Source organism: Bison bison, unplaced genomic scaffold (assembly GCF_000754665.1).
Source record: "Bison bison bison isolate TAMUID 2011002044 unplaced genomic scaffold, Bison_UMD1.0 scf7180017864384, whole genome shotgun sequence".
In the NCBI taxonomy this organism is placed as follows: domain Eukaryota; kingdom Metazoa; phylum Chordata; class Mammalia; order Artiodactyla; family Bovidae; genus Bison; species Bison bison.
In genome coordinates, this window is record NW_011494956.1 from 12,364,113 (window position 1) to 12,379,209 (window position 15,097).

Consider the following 15,097-nt stretch of genomic DNA (forward strand, 5'->3'; position numbering starts at 1 on the left):
TAATATTCCTTAAAATGATGGAAATATATAGTCCAAGGATTTTAAAGGTATCTGTAGTATGTAGAAATTGTTCATGCAATACTTTTTAATATAAAAAATTCTATTTGATTGTAAACTATACAGTACTCTTAAGATTTAAGCTTTGCTATCAAATTTTCATACACAAGACACATAGGGAATTAACTAGGTTTGAAATTACTCAGCCTAACTTATTTTTGTCAAAGATTCTATTTTTAAGAAATCTTCGTAGGAGTTCCCAAATTCAGGCTTCTACAGTTTCTTCTTTTTTAAAAAAAGTTTATTAGAGCATAGTTGATTTATAATGTTGTGTTAGTTTCAGGTGTACAGTAAAGTGACTCAATTATACATCCACATATAGCCACTCTGTTTTAGATTCTTTTCCCATATAGGCCATTACACATTACTGAGTAGTGTTTCCTGTGTTATATAGCAGGTTCTAGTTACTTATATATTTTATATGTAGCAGTGTGTATATGTCAATCTTAACCTCTCAATTCCTACCCCCCTGCCCATCCCCTGGTGACCATTACCATAAACTTGTTTTCTACATCTCTAATTTTATTCCTTTACATACAGCTGTCTAGTTTTCCCACTTATTAAAGAGTCTGTCTTTTCTCCATTGAATATTCTCATCTCCTTTGTCATAGATTAGGTGACCAGTCATCAATTTCTTAAAATACGAATTCTCAGAGATTGGGATTTAGTGAGTCTGAAATAAATGAAAGAAATGTGAACTTTTCAGTTGACTCTCATTATAGTTTTATGAAAACAGTCCCGCATTTGTAATAATGAAAAAAATGACCAAAATGATAGCAGTTGCAATTCAGCAGTTTATTTTCAGTGTTTTTACTTGAGAACCATAGCAGTGAACTTAGGTGATGTGGTCTTTCCTGCTCTGAGTCAAGGAGGGTCACTTCTCTCAGCTAGGTAAGACAGGAAGATCCTCTTAACCTGAGATTTCAGTGTTCATTAGGAGTTGAGCAGGTGAATGGGGTTAGAAGGAGGAAAAGCAAATGAGAATGGCATATGTGAAAGATAGTCTATTCAAGGAATAAAAGAAATTGACTATGATTTGTTGACGGGGACAGCCAGGATAAGCAGGAAGTTCGGAAAGGCAACCAGCTTCAGAGTATGCCGGCCTATCCAAGTCATATAAAAAGTAGAGAACTCATAAGAGCAGTTGGGAAGCTATTGAAGGGATTTAAATAGGGGCATAACAGCATTACATTTTCAGTTTAGACACATTGGGGAATGGAAATGGATTGTGAGAAGATCTGACAAAAATCAAATGATCTACCCTTTATCTACTAAAAAAAAAAAAAAAACTCATGTCAAATCTACTTTATAAATGTCTCTACCTACTTCTTGTACATCCTGTAGCCATTAACTTAAATTATGGTTCCTTCATATCTGATTTAGAGTAATTTGTTTTATTCCAGATCTAAAGTATCCACAAAATTACATTTTACCCTCAGGATTTTACCTTTGTTGTATTATGCAACTTAAAACATTTTTTATATTTAATATCACAAATCAGTGCTAATATTTTAAAAATGATAACTTTTAATGTAAGTAGACAATGCTGATAAGTCTGCTATCGAGGTAATACTCATTGACATATGTATATTCAAATGATACAATATTTTTTTAAATATAATATTGGTTGTGTCTTGTGGAATCAAAAGTAACAACTTGCTTTACTGTGCTTCCCTCTCCAAAACTATAAAATGCTATTAATATTATCTCAAGTTTCTTTCCAAGGCAAAAATGTATACAAATTCTATATTCTTTCTTTTGAATTTGCATAAAAGGAATCTTGTGAGACCCATTTTGTCCCTGCTTTGTAAATTTAATATATCTGTGACCTTTCCCCCGAATAACAGAGAACATTTTATTCATTTTATCACTTGTACCATTCTGGCATGCTGTATGGGTATCAGTTCAGTTCAGTTCAGTTGCTCATTCATGTCCGACTCTTTGCGACCCCATGAGTCGCAGCACGCCAGGCCTCCCTGTCCATCACCATCTCCCAGAGTTCATTCAAACTCACGTCCATCGATCGAGTCGGTTATGCCATCCAGCCATCTCATCCTCTGTCATCCCCTTCTCCTCCTGCCCCCAATCCCTCCCAGCATCAGAGTCTTTTCCAGTGAGTCAATTCTTCGCATGAGGCGGCCAAAGTACTGGAGTTTCAGCATTAGCATCATTCCTTCCAAAGAACACCCAGGACTGATCTCCTTTAGGATGGGCTGGTTGGATCACCTTGTAGTTCAAGGGACTCTCAAGAGTCTTCTCCAACACCACAGGTCAAAAGCATCAATTCTTCGGCGCTCAGCTTTTTTCACAGTCCAACTTTCGCATCCATACATAACCACTGGAAAAACCATAGCCTTGACTAAACAGACCTTTGTTGGCAAAGTTACGTCTCTGCTTTTCAATATGCTATCTAGGTTGGTCATAACTTTTCTTCCAAGGAGTAAGCGTCTTTTAATTTCATGGCTGCAGTCTCCATCTGCAGTGATTTTGGAGCCCCCAAAAATAAAGTCTGACACTGTTTCCCCATCTATTTCCCATGAAGTGAAGGGACTAGATGCCATGATCTTTGTTTTCTGAATGTTAGGTTTAAGCCAACTTTTTCACTCTCCTCTTTTACTTTCACCAAGAGGCTTTTTAGTTCCTCTTCACTTTCTGCTATAAGGGTGGTGTCATCTGAATATCTGAGGTTATTGATATTTCTCCCGGCAATCTTGATTCCAGCTTGTGCTTCTTCCAGCCCAGTGTTTCTCATGATGTACTCTGCATATAAGTTAAATAAGCAGGGTGACAATATACAGCCTTGACACACTCCTTTTCCTATTTGGAACCAATCTGTTGTTCCATGTCCAGTTCTAACTGTTGCTTCCTGACCTGCATACAGGTTTCTCAAGAAGCAGGTCAGGTGGTCTGGTAACTTTTTAAACCACGTCTTAATGATTATCTTTAGGTTATTTCCAATTTTTTATTTATAATAAAGAAAGCAACAGTGAACATTCTTGTACTTCTATCATGTTATTTGTACAATTATTTCCTTCAGTTTAGTTCAGTTGCTCAGTCATGTCCAACTCTTGGCTACCCCGTGGACTGCAGCACACCAGGCTTCCCTGTCCATCACCAAGTTCCAGAGCTTGCTCAAACTCATGTCCATCAAGTTGGTGATGCCATCCAACCATCTCATTCTCTGTCATCCCCTTCTCCTCCCACCTTCAATCTTTCCCAGCATCAGGGTCTTTTCAAGTGAGTCAGCTCTCTACATCAACATGGCCAAAATATTGGCGCTTCAGCTTCAGCGTCAGTCCTTCCAATGAATATTTAGGATTGATTTCCTTTAGGATGGACGGGTTGGATCTCCTTGCAGTCCAAGTGACTCTCAAGAGTCTTCTCCAACACCACAGTTCAAAAGCATCAATTCTTCGATGCTTAGCTTTCTTTAAAGTCCAACTCTCACATCCATACATGACTACTGGAAAAACCATACATGACTATGGAAAAATTATTTCCATAGGTGTGTGGAAAGTAACCACTCAAATTTGAGAACATAATGTTTAATCACAGTTTGCCAAAATAAAGAAACTTTGTGTTTGGCAGTAACTCAAAGTCAGGCAGTGGAGTCATTAAGTTTCATTCTGGAGAAAGTGGTTGACTTTCTTTTTTGCCTGATTAGAAGTTGTTGGCAGGCGGAAGCTGGAGGTAGGCCCAGAAGAAGCTGGGCATCTTCCGTGATTGGTTTTGGGAGCATATTTGACTTTCAGTGGTTTGTCCTAAGTCTCCTGTTGGAATTCCAGGGTCAAAATGTGTGTTTGTATGTGTGTAATTTTTAATAAATTATTAAATATGCTAATGTCTTTTCTAACCCTTACAGCTCAAGGTTTTATCAAAGTGTTTGCCATTCTGATGTAAAAATTAATGTACATATAAAAATGTGTACATGTTCAATTTATTTTAAATTTCTAGAATTATTTATTAGAATAAGTATAAGCTTATGAAAAAGCTGTTATATGTCACTTCATGGCAGAAGTGAATCATAATTAAGTACAACAAAGAATAATTTCATATTTATGAGATTTTTGACTAATTGATATATACTGTAACCATTGTTGGAAAATCACAGTAAACTAAAAGTTTATAAAATTTAAGTTTACTGAGTTTTCAGTAATAGCTTGACTTTTAGGCTTATTTGTAACATTTTCAGATTCTTAGCCTTTGTTAGATATTTTAAATGTATTTTGATTTGTAAAGAAAACATGTAGCTCTTTCAGGTGTAGTTTTAAAATGGTAGTGTGAGTTTCAGCGATCATCTTTTTTTCATTGGTAACCAACTATATTTCTTTTGTGGTTTCCAGTTTGTACTCTTTTGAAATCTAATTGTATGTTCATCTTCTATACCTGAAATTCATTATTTTATCTTCAGTATTCTTTTTTATCTTTCATAATATTTTCCTGCCCAGTTTTTTTTTTTTAATTTCATGAAAATCAAGCATCCAAATTAGCTTTCCTTAAGTATATTTTGTATTCTGTTTATTATTAGGTACTCAAAATGACACCTTTAAAATTTTTGTTTAGGTCTGCATGAATTTGATGCCTTGAAGGATCCTGAAGTGAATGAATTCCGAATAAAAATGCGCAGATTCAGTGAGGAAAAGATTCAGTCGCTTGTGGGATTATCTTGGATGGATTGGCTAAAGCATACCTATCCACCTGAGCTTGAACCATCCATCCCTGAAAATTTAGAAGATAAACTTTATGGAGGAAAGCTCATTGTGGCTGTTCATTTTGAAAATTGTCAGGTAGTATTATATTAAGAAATGCTTTATAATAAACTTGTGAATTTTCCCAGAATGCAGCACCAATCTTAGAGGAGGCTGTTGCTCACCTAGTAAACACTGATGAAGATCATTTTAGATTCAAGATGGAAATATATTTTAGGATTAGCTATGACATCTAAAGTGACATATCCTTTGCACACATACAGTTTTTTGATGCATTTTTGTCTATATGAGGGTCCAAAAACTACAGTGTTTTTGAATGGTTTTTGTATTTTTAAGGTTATGTAAAAAACTGAAAACAATTTTGAAGGGATGTTAAAAAGAAAGGAAAGGAAGAATATGCAATAGAGACTCATTTTTTGTCAGTTCTTTAGAGAAAAAGTTTGCCAAACCTGGTTGTAAATAATGTAGATATAATTTATTTTCTCATGTTGTTTATAAAATGAAAGATTTGATCAAAAGAGCTCTTTTTTCTGTTTCTTAATTTTGCATTCTATGAATACGTGATCTAAGTGCTGATATGGAATTGGGCATTATAACAGAGAGTATATACAGTTAATCTGTATCTGAATGTTCATAGCATTTTACAAGCTAAATTCTGCTTCTCCTTTTGTTTCAAGTATACTCATTTTATCATTTAGGCTCTGGCCTTAGAATTAGGGTATGAAAGTAGGGATACTTTGTTTTGTCCTTCAGTTACTATGATAAAAATGACGAAACCTTTATCAGTAACCATTCTATATTGGGGTTTTAAATTTTTTAAATACAATATTTAAATGTGTTCTTGCTCCCAATGTGACTCAGTGGTAAAGAATCGTGCATTGTTGAACGAGCTGAAATAGGAATTTCACTGTTAAAGGTGATTAGATCCAGCTTTAAAATATTGACTGTGGGCAATTTGTGAAATCTCAGTCAGTCTGAATTTCATCACATATGCGTCAAATCTCTACTAGATATATAAATTTGAATGTGATTGTTATTATGCACGTGTGTGTTAGTCACTCAGTGGTGTCTGAATGCGATGCTGTGAACTAACTGTAGCCTTCCAGGCTCCTCTGTCTGTGGAATTCTTCAGGCAAGATTACTGGAGTGGGTAGCCATTGCATTCTCCAGGGGAATCTTCCTAACCCAGGGATCGAATCTCCTACATTGCAGGCAGATTCTTTACTGTCTGAGGTACCAGGGAAACCCTGTGATCCATCATTGTAACAGATTACATGTGAAAAGAAGTGTTTTAAAGTTAGAAAAATATTGACATTGTGAAATGTTACTGGATTCCAAGCAGTCATAGAATTTAATGGTAAAAGGAGTTTGGAGATCATCTTGGCAGGCTCTTTATATAATATAATAGTTCTTTTCACCATTCTTTATAGCCTGTGTCCCTAACCCGATGTATCCATTAGCTATGGGGAGTGTTCAGCTTACTAAAATATTGATAGCATATTTTCATTGGGAGCAAGAACACATTTAAATATTGTATTTAAAAAATTAAAAAAAATTCAAACTGGCTTTCTGTGATTTCTGGTATTTTGGTTATACTTTCTTATTTGAATAAGTATCCATTCAGTCTTCCTTTATTCTACATGCTATATATTCAGCTAATTGAAATATATCTATATCTCTCCTTAGTCTCCTTTTCTTCTGGCTACCTATTTCCCAGAGATTAAACCAAAAGAGTTTTGGATCATATAGAATAGTAAATTTTAAAGTTTTTAAATCAATTTGGCAGGTCACATAGAGTTTATAGCTTTTTATTTAGGCTGTTATTCCTTTAAAAATACCCTATACCATGATTTATTACCAACACTATTTCATAATTGAATAAACATTTCATGTTACCATCAAAAAATAGGAATGGCAAAATTTCAGAGTAAGGTATGTTTGGTAACCATCACGCATGTATTCCCTCCCTGCCCAGTTCTGTAAAATCCTTATTTGGCCATTTCAGCATCACTGCTGATGACCAGCATTGGGAACCAGCATGTGGGGACACTATAGTAAACATGAGATGAATTGTAACAAAGTCTTCATTTAGGTTAAAAAATGATTTTCCAAGATTGGTAGGAGTGAAGAAAATGTACTGAAACATTAAATGGAAAGGATGTATATGTGTAAGCATTGTGTCTTGTTGGATACAATGTGGTATATAAATAATACTACTAATAAGTACAAATGTAAAGAGTGATATTTTCACTGTAAATATAAAATTGCTTTCTTTTTTTTACCCTCCTTTTTAGGATGTGTTTAGTTTTCAGGTATCTCCTAATATGAATCCTATCAAAATAAATGAATTGGCAATCCAAAAACGTCTGACTATTCATGGGAAAGAAGATGAAGTTAGCCCTTATGACTATGTGTTGCAAGTCAGTGGGAGAGTAGAATATGTGTTTGGTGATCACTCACTAATTCAGTTCCAGGTATGTGTTTTAACTGTCAATTTACCATTTATGAATTCTTTGAGTAGATGTCTTATGCAGAGTATTCAAGTGCCTCAGATTATTTTTGGAGTATAGTGGAGTTTAAGATACAATGTAGTGACACATCCCTCCCCCAACCATAAGGTACGCTATTTAAAGAGGAGAATCCTGATTTTGCCTTCAAGGAACTTGAAGATATTTTTGTTGAAATTACATTTGGAGACTGAAAATAGTTGTTACATAAAGAATAATAGACTAAGTGACAAGTTAGAGGTAAATAGTAATTGAATTTTAGAAAAGTATTTGATTACTCTTATTTGTGATTTTTGGTGTTTGTATGAAGAAAGAGGGATAATGGCCTGCTAATTATGAAGTGATGTCTCTTTTGAGAAGGAGCTCTGATTTATTAGCCAGGTACCAGGGGATTTTATATCTCCCTTCTCTTTTTTTCAGATATTTAGTGTAGCCTTTAGTTCTTGGTTTAGTAGGTATAACCTTCATGCACAGCTTTGGGATCTGTGGCATTCTGACAGTTTGAACTCGAACCCTGAGAGGAAGAAGATGAAAAGTGCTTGGTGGTAACATAAAAGTATTGACTTCTTCCCTTCATGTTCTGCCATCTTTAAAGTAGCAGAATGCTTCTTTAATACTTTTTTTTAAAAAACCTTAGCAAGGGGAAAGTATATTGTTTTGCCCAAACTGGAATTTGTTATTACAAAGAAAACTAAAAGCATGTATGCGTTTTGTGTGTGTGTGTGTGTGCGCGCGCAAGTTTGTGTGAGAAATAAAATATAGAATGTAGGTGAAGGACTTTGAAAGAAATGGAATGATACATCTTTCATAGTGAAAAGTTTTTGAATGAATATATTTATCATAGTATCATGTTAACTCCCACTTGTAGGCCATTCTTGACATTTTTTTTTAATATCAGAAATGTATTTTCAGTGGTTCTGAATTGAATGCAGTATACTGTATACCTTATACTATCTAAACTGAATCACACTTTATATCTGTATAGGAAAGTTATTCTTGTGAGGAATGCATTGTATTTTTATTCATTTTGTTAGAATCATTGGTATTGTAAACAATCACCCTTTTCCTTATATGCCTCTGGAGAGTTATTTTGGTTTCATGGAAATAAAACAGAGCATCACACTTGGATAGCCAGTAGGTTTTTGATATAAAGACAGTAATGGTTGCCTTGAGGCCTGTGCTAATAAGGTACCATGGTCTACCTCAGGACTTTAAAAAAATGGCTACTCATGTACTGCATATTCACCTTTTTTGACTTACTGGACAGAGCTTGCACTGTAGCATCACAGTCTATGATCAAGTTCTACCCCTGGAAAAGTGTGCCAGTTGGTCATCCTGTCAAGTATGGAGTGCAGAAAAGAGGGAAAAAAACAAAACAACATATATACTATGACACATATTTCTCTAAGGTTTAGCAAACAAAAAAATTCAGTCAGGTGGATTTAATTCCAGGTCTTAGAGATACTAAATGTGTAACTTAGCCTTTGGGTTTTCAGTTCTTTAATCTATTAAAGGGGGAGAATCTGTCTTTTAGAGTTAAGAAGATTAGCTCTGACCTCGAAGAAGGTGTTCACTTAATGATAGCTATTTTATGTTCTGATTTTATATGTTTTTTTTCCTCCACCTGGGCCTGCCCTATGCAAATTGGGCTTAGCCAGGAGTGCTGTTTGTTCTGCCTGAAGTCTTAACTCTGGCCCTTGGACCTTCCTTGTCTTTTAGCCACCGCCATTTTGGACTCCTTTTCCCTATTCTACCTACCTAACATTCCCCCCTCAAGAGATGGGAGGCCCAATTCTTTGGGAATAGGGGCGTCGAGGTCTTTCTGGCTACTCCCTGCTGAACTGGGGCGGCGAGGGGTATTGGGCCTCCCCCTCTTGCTAGTCTCAAGCCTCAGAGTCCTTATAGCGGTGTCCAAGGGTGTGTGATATTTTCCGTGGTCAGCTGTAGTTTTATATCTTTGTTAAACTGGCACTGCATGTTGTAGCTGGTTGACAGGTGTGTTGAGTGTCCTCTTCTGTTTTCTTCCATGGCTTGACTCGTGAGTAGTGAATCTAGGAGTCATGTCCTGGTACCTTGACTGCCGGCTCTTCTTTTTCCATCCAAGACAAAGCTGCTTCCATCAGTGTACCAGATTTCCTCAGGATTGGTCAGAGTATCTTCTGAAAACCCCTCTCGGGGTTTTGTCCAGTGGTCCAAGGTTTCTTAACGGGAAGTCTTCTGGAATCTGAGACTGGGCCGCGTGAGCTTTCTGTTGAGTTCGTTTTTCGCTGTCCCGGTTTCCAGCACGATGGGCCTTCCCCGGCGCTGGGTTTCTTCGCCTTCCGCTTCTAGCCCGGGAGCTTCGCTGAGTTGGGCTCCTGTTGTGCTTGGCCTCTTCTACGTAGAGGTTGTTTCAGCCAGGTTAAATCCGAGTCACGGCACCATAAATGTCACGCGAGTGTATGTCCCTCGGTTCTTTGTCTCGTCACAACAAAGATTTGGAGCAACAGACATTAAAGCTCTCGGCGCATCACAGCTCTCAGGTCTTGGACAAACCGTGCTACAGCTCTTATGTTCTGATTTTAATTTCTCATATTTTTGACATTGAATTGTTAATATAGACTTTAAATATTGTTTTAATGTTGTTTAGCTTAATTTTATTTTTCTCTTGATTTAAGTTTTGTTTGAAAATCCTTGCCTTACTCTCCCTTGCCACTGTAGTATATCCGGAACTGTGTAATGAACAGAACATTGCCCCATTTTATACTTGTGGAATGTTGCAAGATCAAGAAGCTGTATGAACAGGAGATGGTTGCCATAGAGGCTGCCATAAATCGAAATTCATCTAACCTTCCTCTTCCTTTACCACCAAAGAAAACTCGAATTATTTCTGTAAGTTTCACATAAGAACTTCTGGTGACCTTAAAAGCCATGTGATTTTTTTGTTGTTGCTATTGTTAGGTTGTATGTTTGAGCCTCCCACACATATTCTTTGCTCAGTTCTCCTATGGAAGCTAATTCATGTTTTCTAAAGATGCATCACATTTATTAATAGTAACCTTTTAAACTACTATTATTTTTCCATACCCAAGCTACATATGATTCTAAATAGGTCATTTATGTTTTTGTTTATCTTTAGGTGCTAAAGAAAAATGCCCTCAAATTGAGTATATTTTGAGACTAGAGCTAAATGTGAGACTTCAGAGAGCAAGTTGAGGCATACCAGTAGAAAAGTTAGGTGTGCTGAGATAGTTGATTTTCTGGTATATCTCATTTGTATTAGCTTATAATAGTGTTTTGGTGTAATTTGTCTGTTTTCTTCTTATTGAACTTTTAGACTTTAAATGTAACAAAGACATTTCTTCTAGCATATACTATTTTTATAAAGCAGACCTTTAGATTTGGGTTCATTTAACTATTTAACAGTTTTTAAATAGTTCTTCCATCTTAAAAACTATGCCTTGATAATTAAGATATTACCTGTATATTAACTTATATAGTCAATTCTTTATTTATCCAAAGCTTTTAATACCATTTGTTTATGGTGTCTAGTGAATTTTGTAGCAGTATTGTTTTGCCTTGAGAACTAAGGGCTAGTGGTTGTGATGCTTAATGTAATATATGTGGTTTTCAGTTGTTAGTTCAGAGTTGTATTTTCATTATTTTACCAATGCACATGCAAACTGATAAGACAGTTTCATTGTTAGCCTCAAATATTCATTTCTTAATTAAATATTTAAAAATGAGTAATTAAATGAATTCTTAATTAAAATTAAACATTAATACCCTGTATTTTTTCATTTTTTACCAGCATGTTTGGGAAAATAACAATCCTTTCCAAATTGTCTTGGTTAAAGGAAATAAACTTAACACAGAAGAAACTGTAAAAGTGAGTACTTGTTTAGATTTGAATTTGTCTTCTGCTCTGTTATTTGAATTCACTAATATGCTCAGTTAATGACAGATTGGAGACTACATTTTATCCATTTTGGTCTGTTATAGGATATAGAATATGGCAGTTATTATAGAACAATTATAAATTTTTGTTTTAAAATATTCTTTGAAAAAAAAATATTCTTTGCATAGTTGGAGATGTACTGGATAGATTGACATTTCCCCAGTGTATGTTATGGAAAAGAAATTGGTTTAGATCAAGAATTCAGCAAGTGAAATTTAAGCCAAAACTGTAGGTCACATGTTTCTGTGCAGGCTTATTCTTCTTTCTCAGCTTTGGTCAGAGCTTCCCTCAGCCTCTTTTAGGCGCCGCCCCCTCCTTTTTTTTCCCTTTTAAACTTGCTGAACAGACAGAAAATGTAATGCCATTCCTGAAATAAAATAGATGACTACATTGTAGACCACAACTTGTTAACACATGGGGATTTATTGCACCACCCCTACAATTAAGTAAAGACTTAACAAGGCATTTTGCTTCAAAGTGTAAAGCATGCATTTTCCTCTATTTTGCTTGGCAGGAAATGAAGTGAATAGTTTTGTGATCCAAGAAAGAGATTCAGTTAGTTTGAGATGTTTGCTGGCATGAGGATATATTCAGGAGTACCTTGCCAAAGATTACCAATGGCTTGTTTTTCTATGTGGACATTAAAGATTCTTTGGGTAGCTGTCATTAAAATAAGGGTATTTTCTCTTATATTCTTAGCTAGATTTTAATTTTTAATGAGTATGCTTAAGACCAACTAGCCTTGTTTTCTATTTTAATGGTAATTTAATTTTCCTCTTGAATTTAAACTTTCTTTCTTAATCTTTTCCAGTTGTAAAAGTATAACATGATTGTTGCAGCAGTTAAAAAAAGTCCAAATATGATTTAAGAAAGAAGTTGCTGATCTCTCCTCCTCATCTCTTTACCATCACATGGGATTCAAGGTCAATAAGCCTTGAGTGACCTCCATGTTTATACAAATATATATAAACTTATGGTTGTGTTTATTTTATTGATCGGTTGGTTTGTTAAAGAAAAGGGATGATGTTATATATATTAATCTATGATTTGTTCATTTTATATCTTGGATGATTCTCTGGATTATTAGATATTCAGTAGAGTTCCTTGAATATTACGTTTCTAAAGGCAGAAGTCATATATTGGCAAATATACCCTCAATATACCTACCTATACATATGGAGTGTTTTTTTTTAAACACATATGTATCATTTTGCTCAGTGGTTTGTATGAATCCATGGATAATTTGCATTCTAAAAATGGGAATTACTATTCTTCCCATTTGTTAGGTTATTGTTATTAGCTATTGAATTCTTTTGTAGCTATTGTTTCTCTGAAGCCTTTCATCCGTACTCAGTTTCTTCCTAAAGAAGACCAAAGAAGCGTTTACTATATGCCTTTATTTTTCTTGGGCATTATGCTTTATTTTTGTCTTTGACAGATTACTTGTGAGTAACATTTTATTTCTATAGGTTTTACCAACTTCCATCAGATATTCCAAGCTGGATTGATTTTATTGTTTGTGGTCATATATTTTTAGGATTAGTGGGTTTAATATAGTATTTAAAGTACCCTCTCCCTCCCCACTCCATCTGCTTCTCTGATTCTCCCTCCTCTACCCTTTTTCTCTTTTCAGAGAGGTTACATAGATGAATTGAAGTACGTTAATGCAATTATGGCATCACTTTCTTCTACGTACATCTCATTTTTTTTTTTTTTAATTGCTGTTCAGATTAGGAGTTCCAGTATAATGTTGAAGAGAAATCTGGAGGGGAAAAAAAAGATTAGGGATAGATGGGGAGCAGGGAACTTTACTTCTTTCCTTCCAAACTTTTCTTTTCTTGATGTACTGAGTAGGACCTTCGGTGTGGTACTGAATAAAAATGATGAGAGCAAACATATCACTCAGGTTTCTCCCAAGAAAAATAATAATAGGGTGTTTGTGTATGTGTGTGTGTGTATATATATGCATACACACAGAGATTTATCTAATTTTTGTCTGTGCTTGGTCTTTGTTGCTGCATGGGCTTTCTCTAGTTGCTTCGAGCAGGGGCTGTTCTCTAGTTATGCTTTGCAGGCTTAGCAGTGCACAGATTCTAGAGCCTGCGGGCTTCTGTAATAGTGGCACATGTGGAATCTTCCTGGGCCACGGATAGAACCCATGTCCCCTGAATTTTCAGGCAGATTCTTAACCACTGAATCACCAAGAAAGTCCACCACACATAGATTTATTTAAGGAATCAGCTCATATAATTATGGAGTTGTAAGTTCCACAGTCTGTGAAGTTTGTTTGCGAACTGGGAAACCAGAAGACCCCATAGTTTAGTTCCAGTCTGAGTCTGTTTGTATGTAGTCGCTCAGTTGTGTCTGACTCTATAGCCTGCCAGGCTCTTCTGTCAATGGGATTTCCCAAGCCACAGTACTGGAGCACGTTGCCATTTCCTACTCTAGCGGATCTTCCAGGCCAAGGGATTGAACTGGCATTTCTTGCATCCTCTCATTGGCAGGCTAGTGCCACCTGGAATGCCTGAGAAACAGGAGGCACCTATGGTGTAGTTCCTGTGGAAGTTCTATATGCTCAAGACCCAGGAAGAGCTGATGTTAGTCAGGCAAGAATTCTGTCTCAGGAGGGCCAAGCTTTTTGTTCTGTTCATTTCTTCCACTGAGTGGATTGGAGCCACCTACTCTAAGGAAGGTAATCTGCTTTAGTCAGTCTACCATTTAAATGTTAATCTTATCAAAAAGAAAACACTGTCACAGAAATAACCAGAATATCTGGACACCCCAAGATCCAGTCAATGAATTAATGAAATTAACCATCACAGTAGATGTTTCTGTTTTGTTCTTTATTGTAAAGAAAAGCATTTAGTCTTTCAGCTTTAAGTATAATATTACCTGTAGGTTTTTCACACATGCCCTTTATTCAAGAATTTTTCTTCTCTTTTTACTTAGCTGAGAGTTTTTATACTAAAAGGGATAGAAAAAGTTTCACTTTGTCCAGTGCTTTTTCTGTATTTATTGAGATGATTTTGTAGCTTTTATATTTTAGTCTGTTAATTGGATTTCCTTTTCTTTTTTTTTAAATTAATCACTTTTTTTGACTGTGTGCAGTCTTCGTTGCTGCATGGGCTTTTCTTTAATTGTGAGTGGGGGCTTCCAATTGCGGTGTGCTGGCTTCTCATTGCCTTGACTTCTCTTGTTGCAGAGCACTGGCTCTAGGGCACGCAGGCTTCTGTAGTAGTGGTGTGTGGACTCAGTAGTGGCTCTCCGGCTCTAGAGTACAGGCTGAATAGTTGTGGCACAAGGGCTTTGTTGCTCCCTGGCAAGTGGGATCTTTACAGATCATGGATCAAACCTGCGTCTCCTGCATTGGCAGGCAGATTCTTTACCACTGAGCTACCAGGGAAGCCCCAATTTGATTGATTTTCAAAAGTTTTATGCGCTACACGTTGAGGATGTACTAGCCTTTTTATATATTGCTGATATTGACTTATTAATATTTTGGTATACATTTTTATGTCTGTGCTCATGGGGAATACTGGTCTGTATTTTCCATATAATATCTTTCTCTGATTTTAGAATTGGGATAATGTTGACCTTATAAATTGAGGTAAGAAGCCTTTCTCTCCTCAGTTTTCTGAATAAGTTTAAGTAGGATTGGTGTTGTTTCTTCCGTAAATGTTTGGTAGAATTTACTCCAAGCACCTGAAAGTAGGGTTTTTTTAGTGGGAATGTTTTTAATTAGAAATTTAATTTCTTTACTGGATAGATAGATAGTCATAATTTCTATTTCTTTTGTGTCAGCTCTGATTATTTTTGTCTTTTGAAGAATTTAAAATTTATTTAAATCTATTGGCATTAAGTTCATTACAGCCCCTTAAATTAGTTTT

General features: G+C 35.7%; 1 protein-coding gene across 1 annotated transcript in view; it reads left to right on the forward strand.

Annotated features, from left to right (window-relative positions):
• PIK3CB (phosphatidylinositol-4,5-bisphosphate 3-kinase, catalytic subunit beta) overlaps positions 1-15,097 on the forward strand; it is a 130,562-nt gene that overhangs the window by 35,745 nt on the left and 79,720 nt on the right. Inside the window, exons 4-7 of the mRNA XM_010858211.1 lie at positions 4,621-4,844; positions 7,061-7,240; positions 9,974-10,144; positions 11,064-11,141. Coding sequence (XP_010856513.1) covers positions 4,621-4,844; positions 7,061-7,240; positions 9,974-10,144; positions 11,064-11,141 — 653 coding nt within the window. The remainder of the gene's footprint in view (positions 1-4,620; positions 4,845-7,060; positions 7,241-9,973; positions 10,145-11,063; positions 11,142-15,097) is intronic.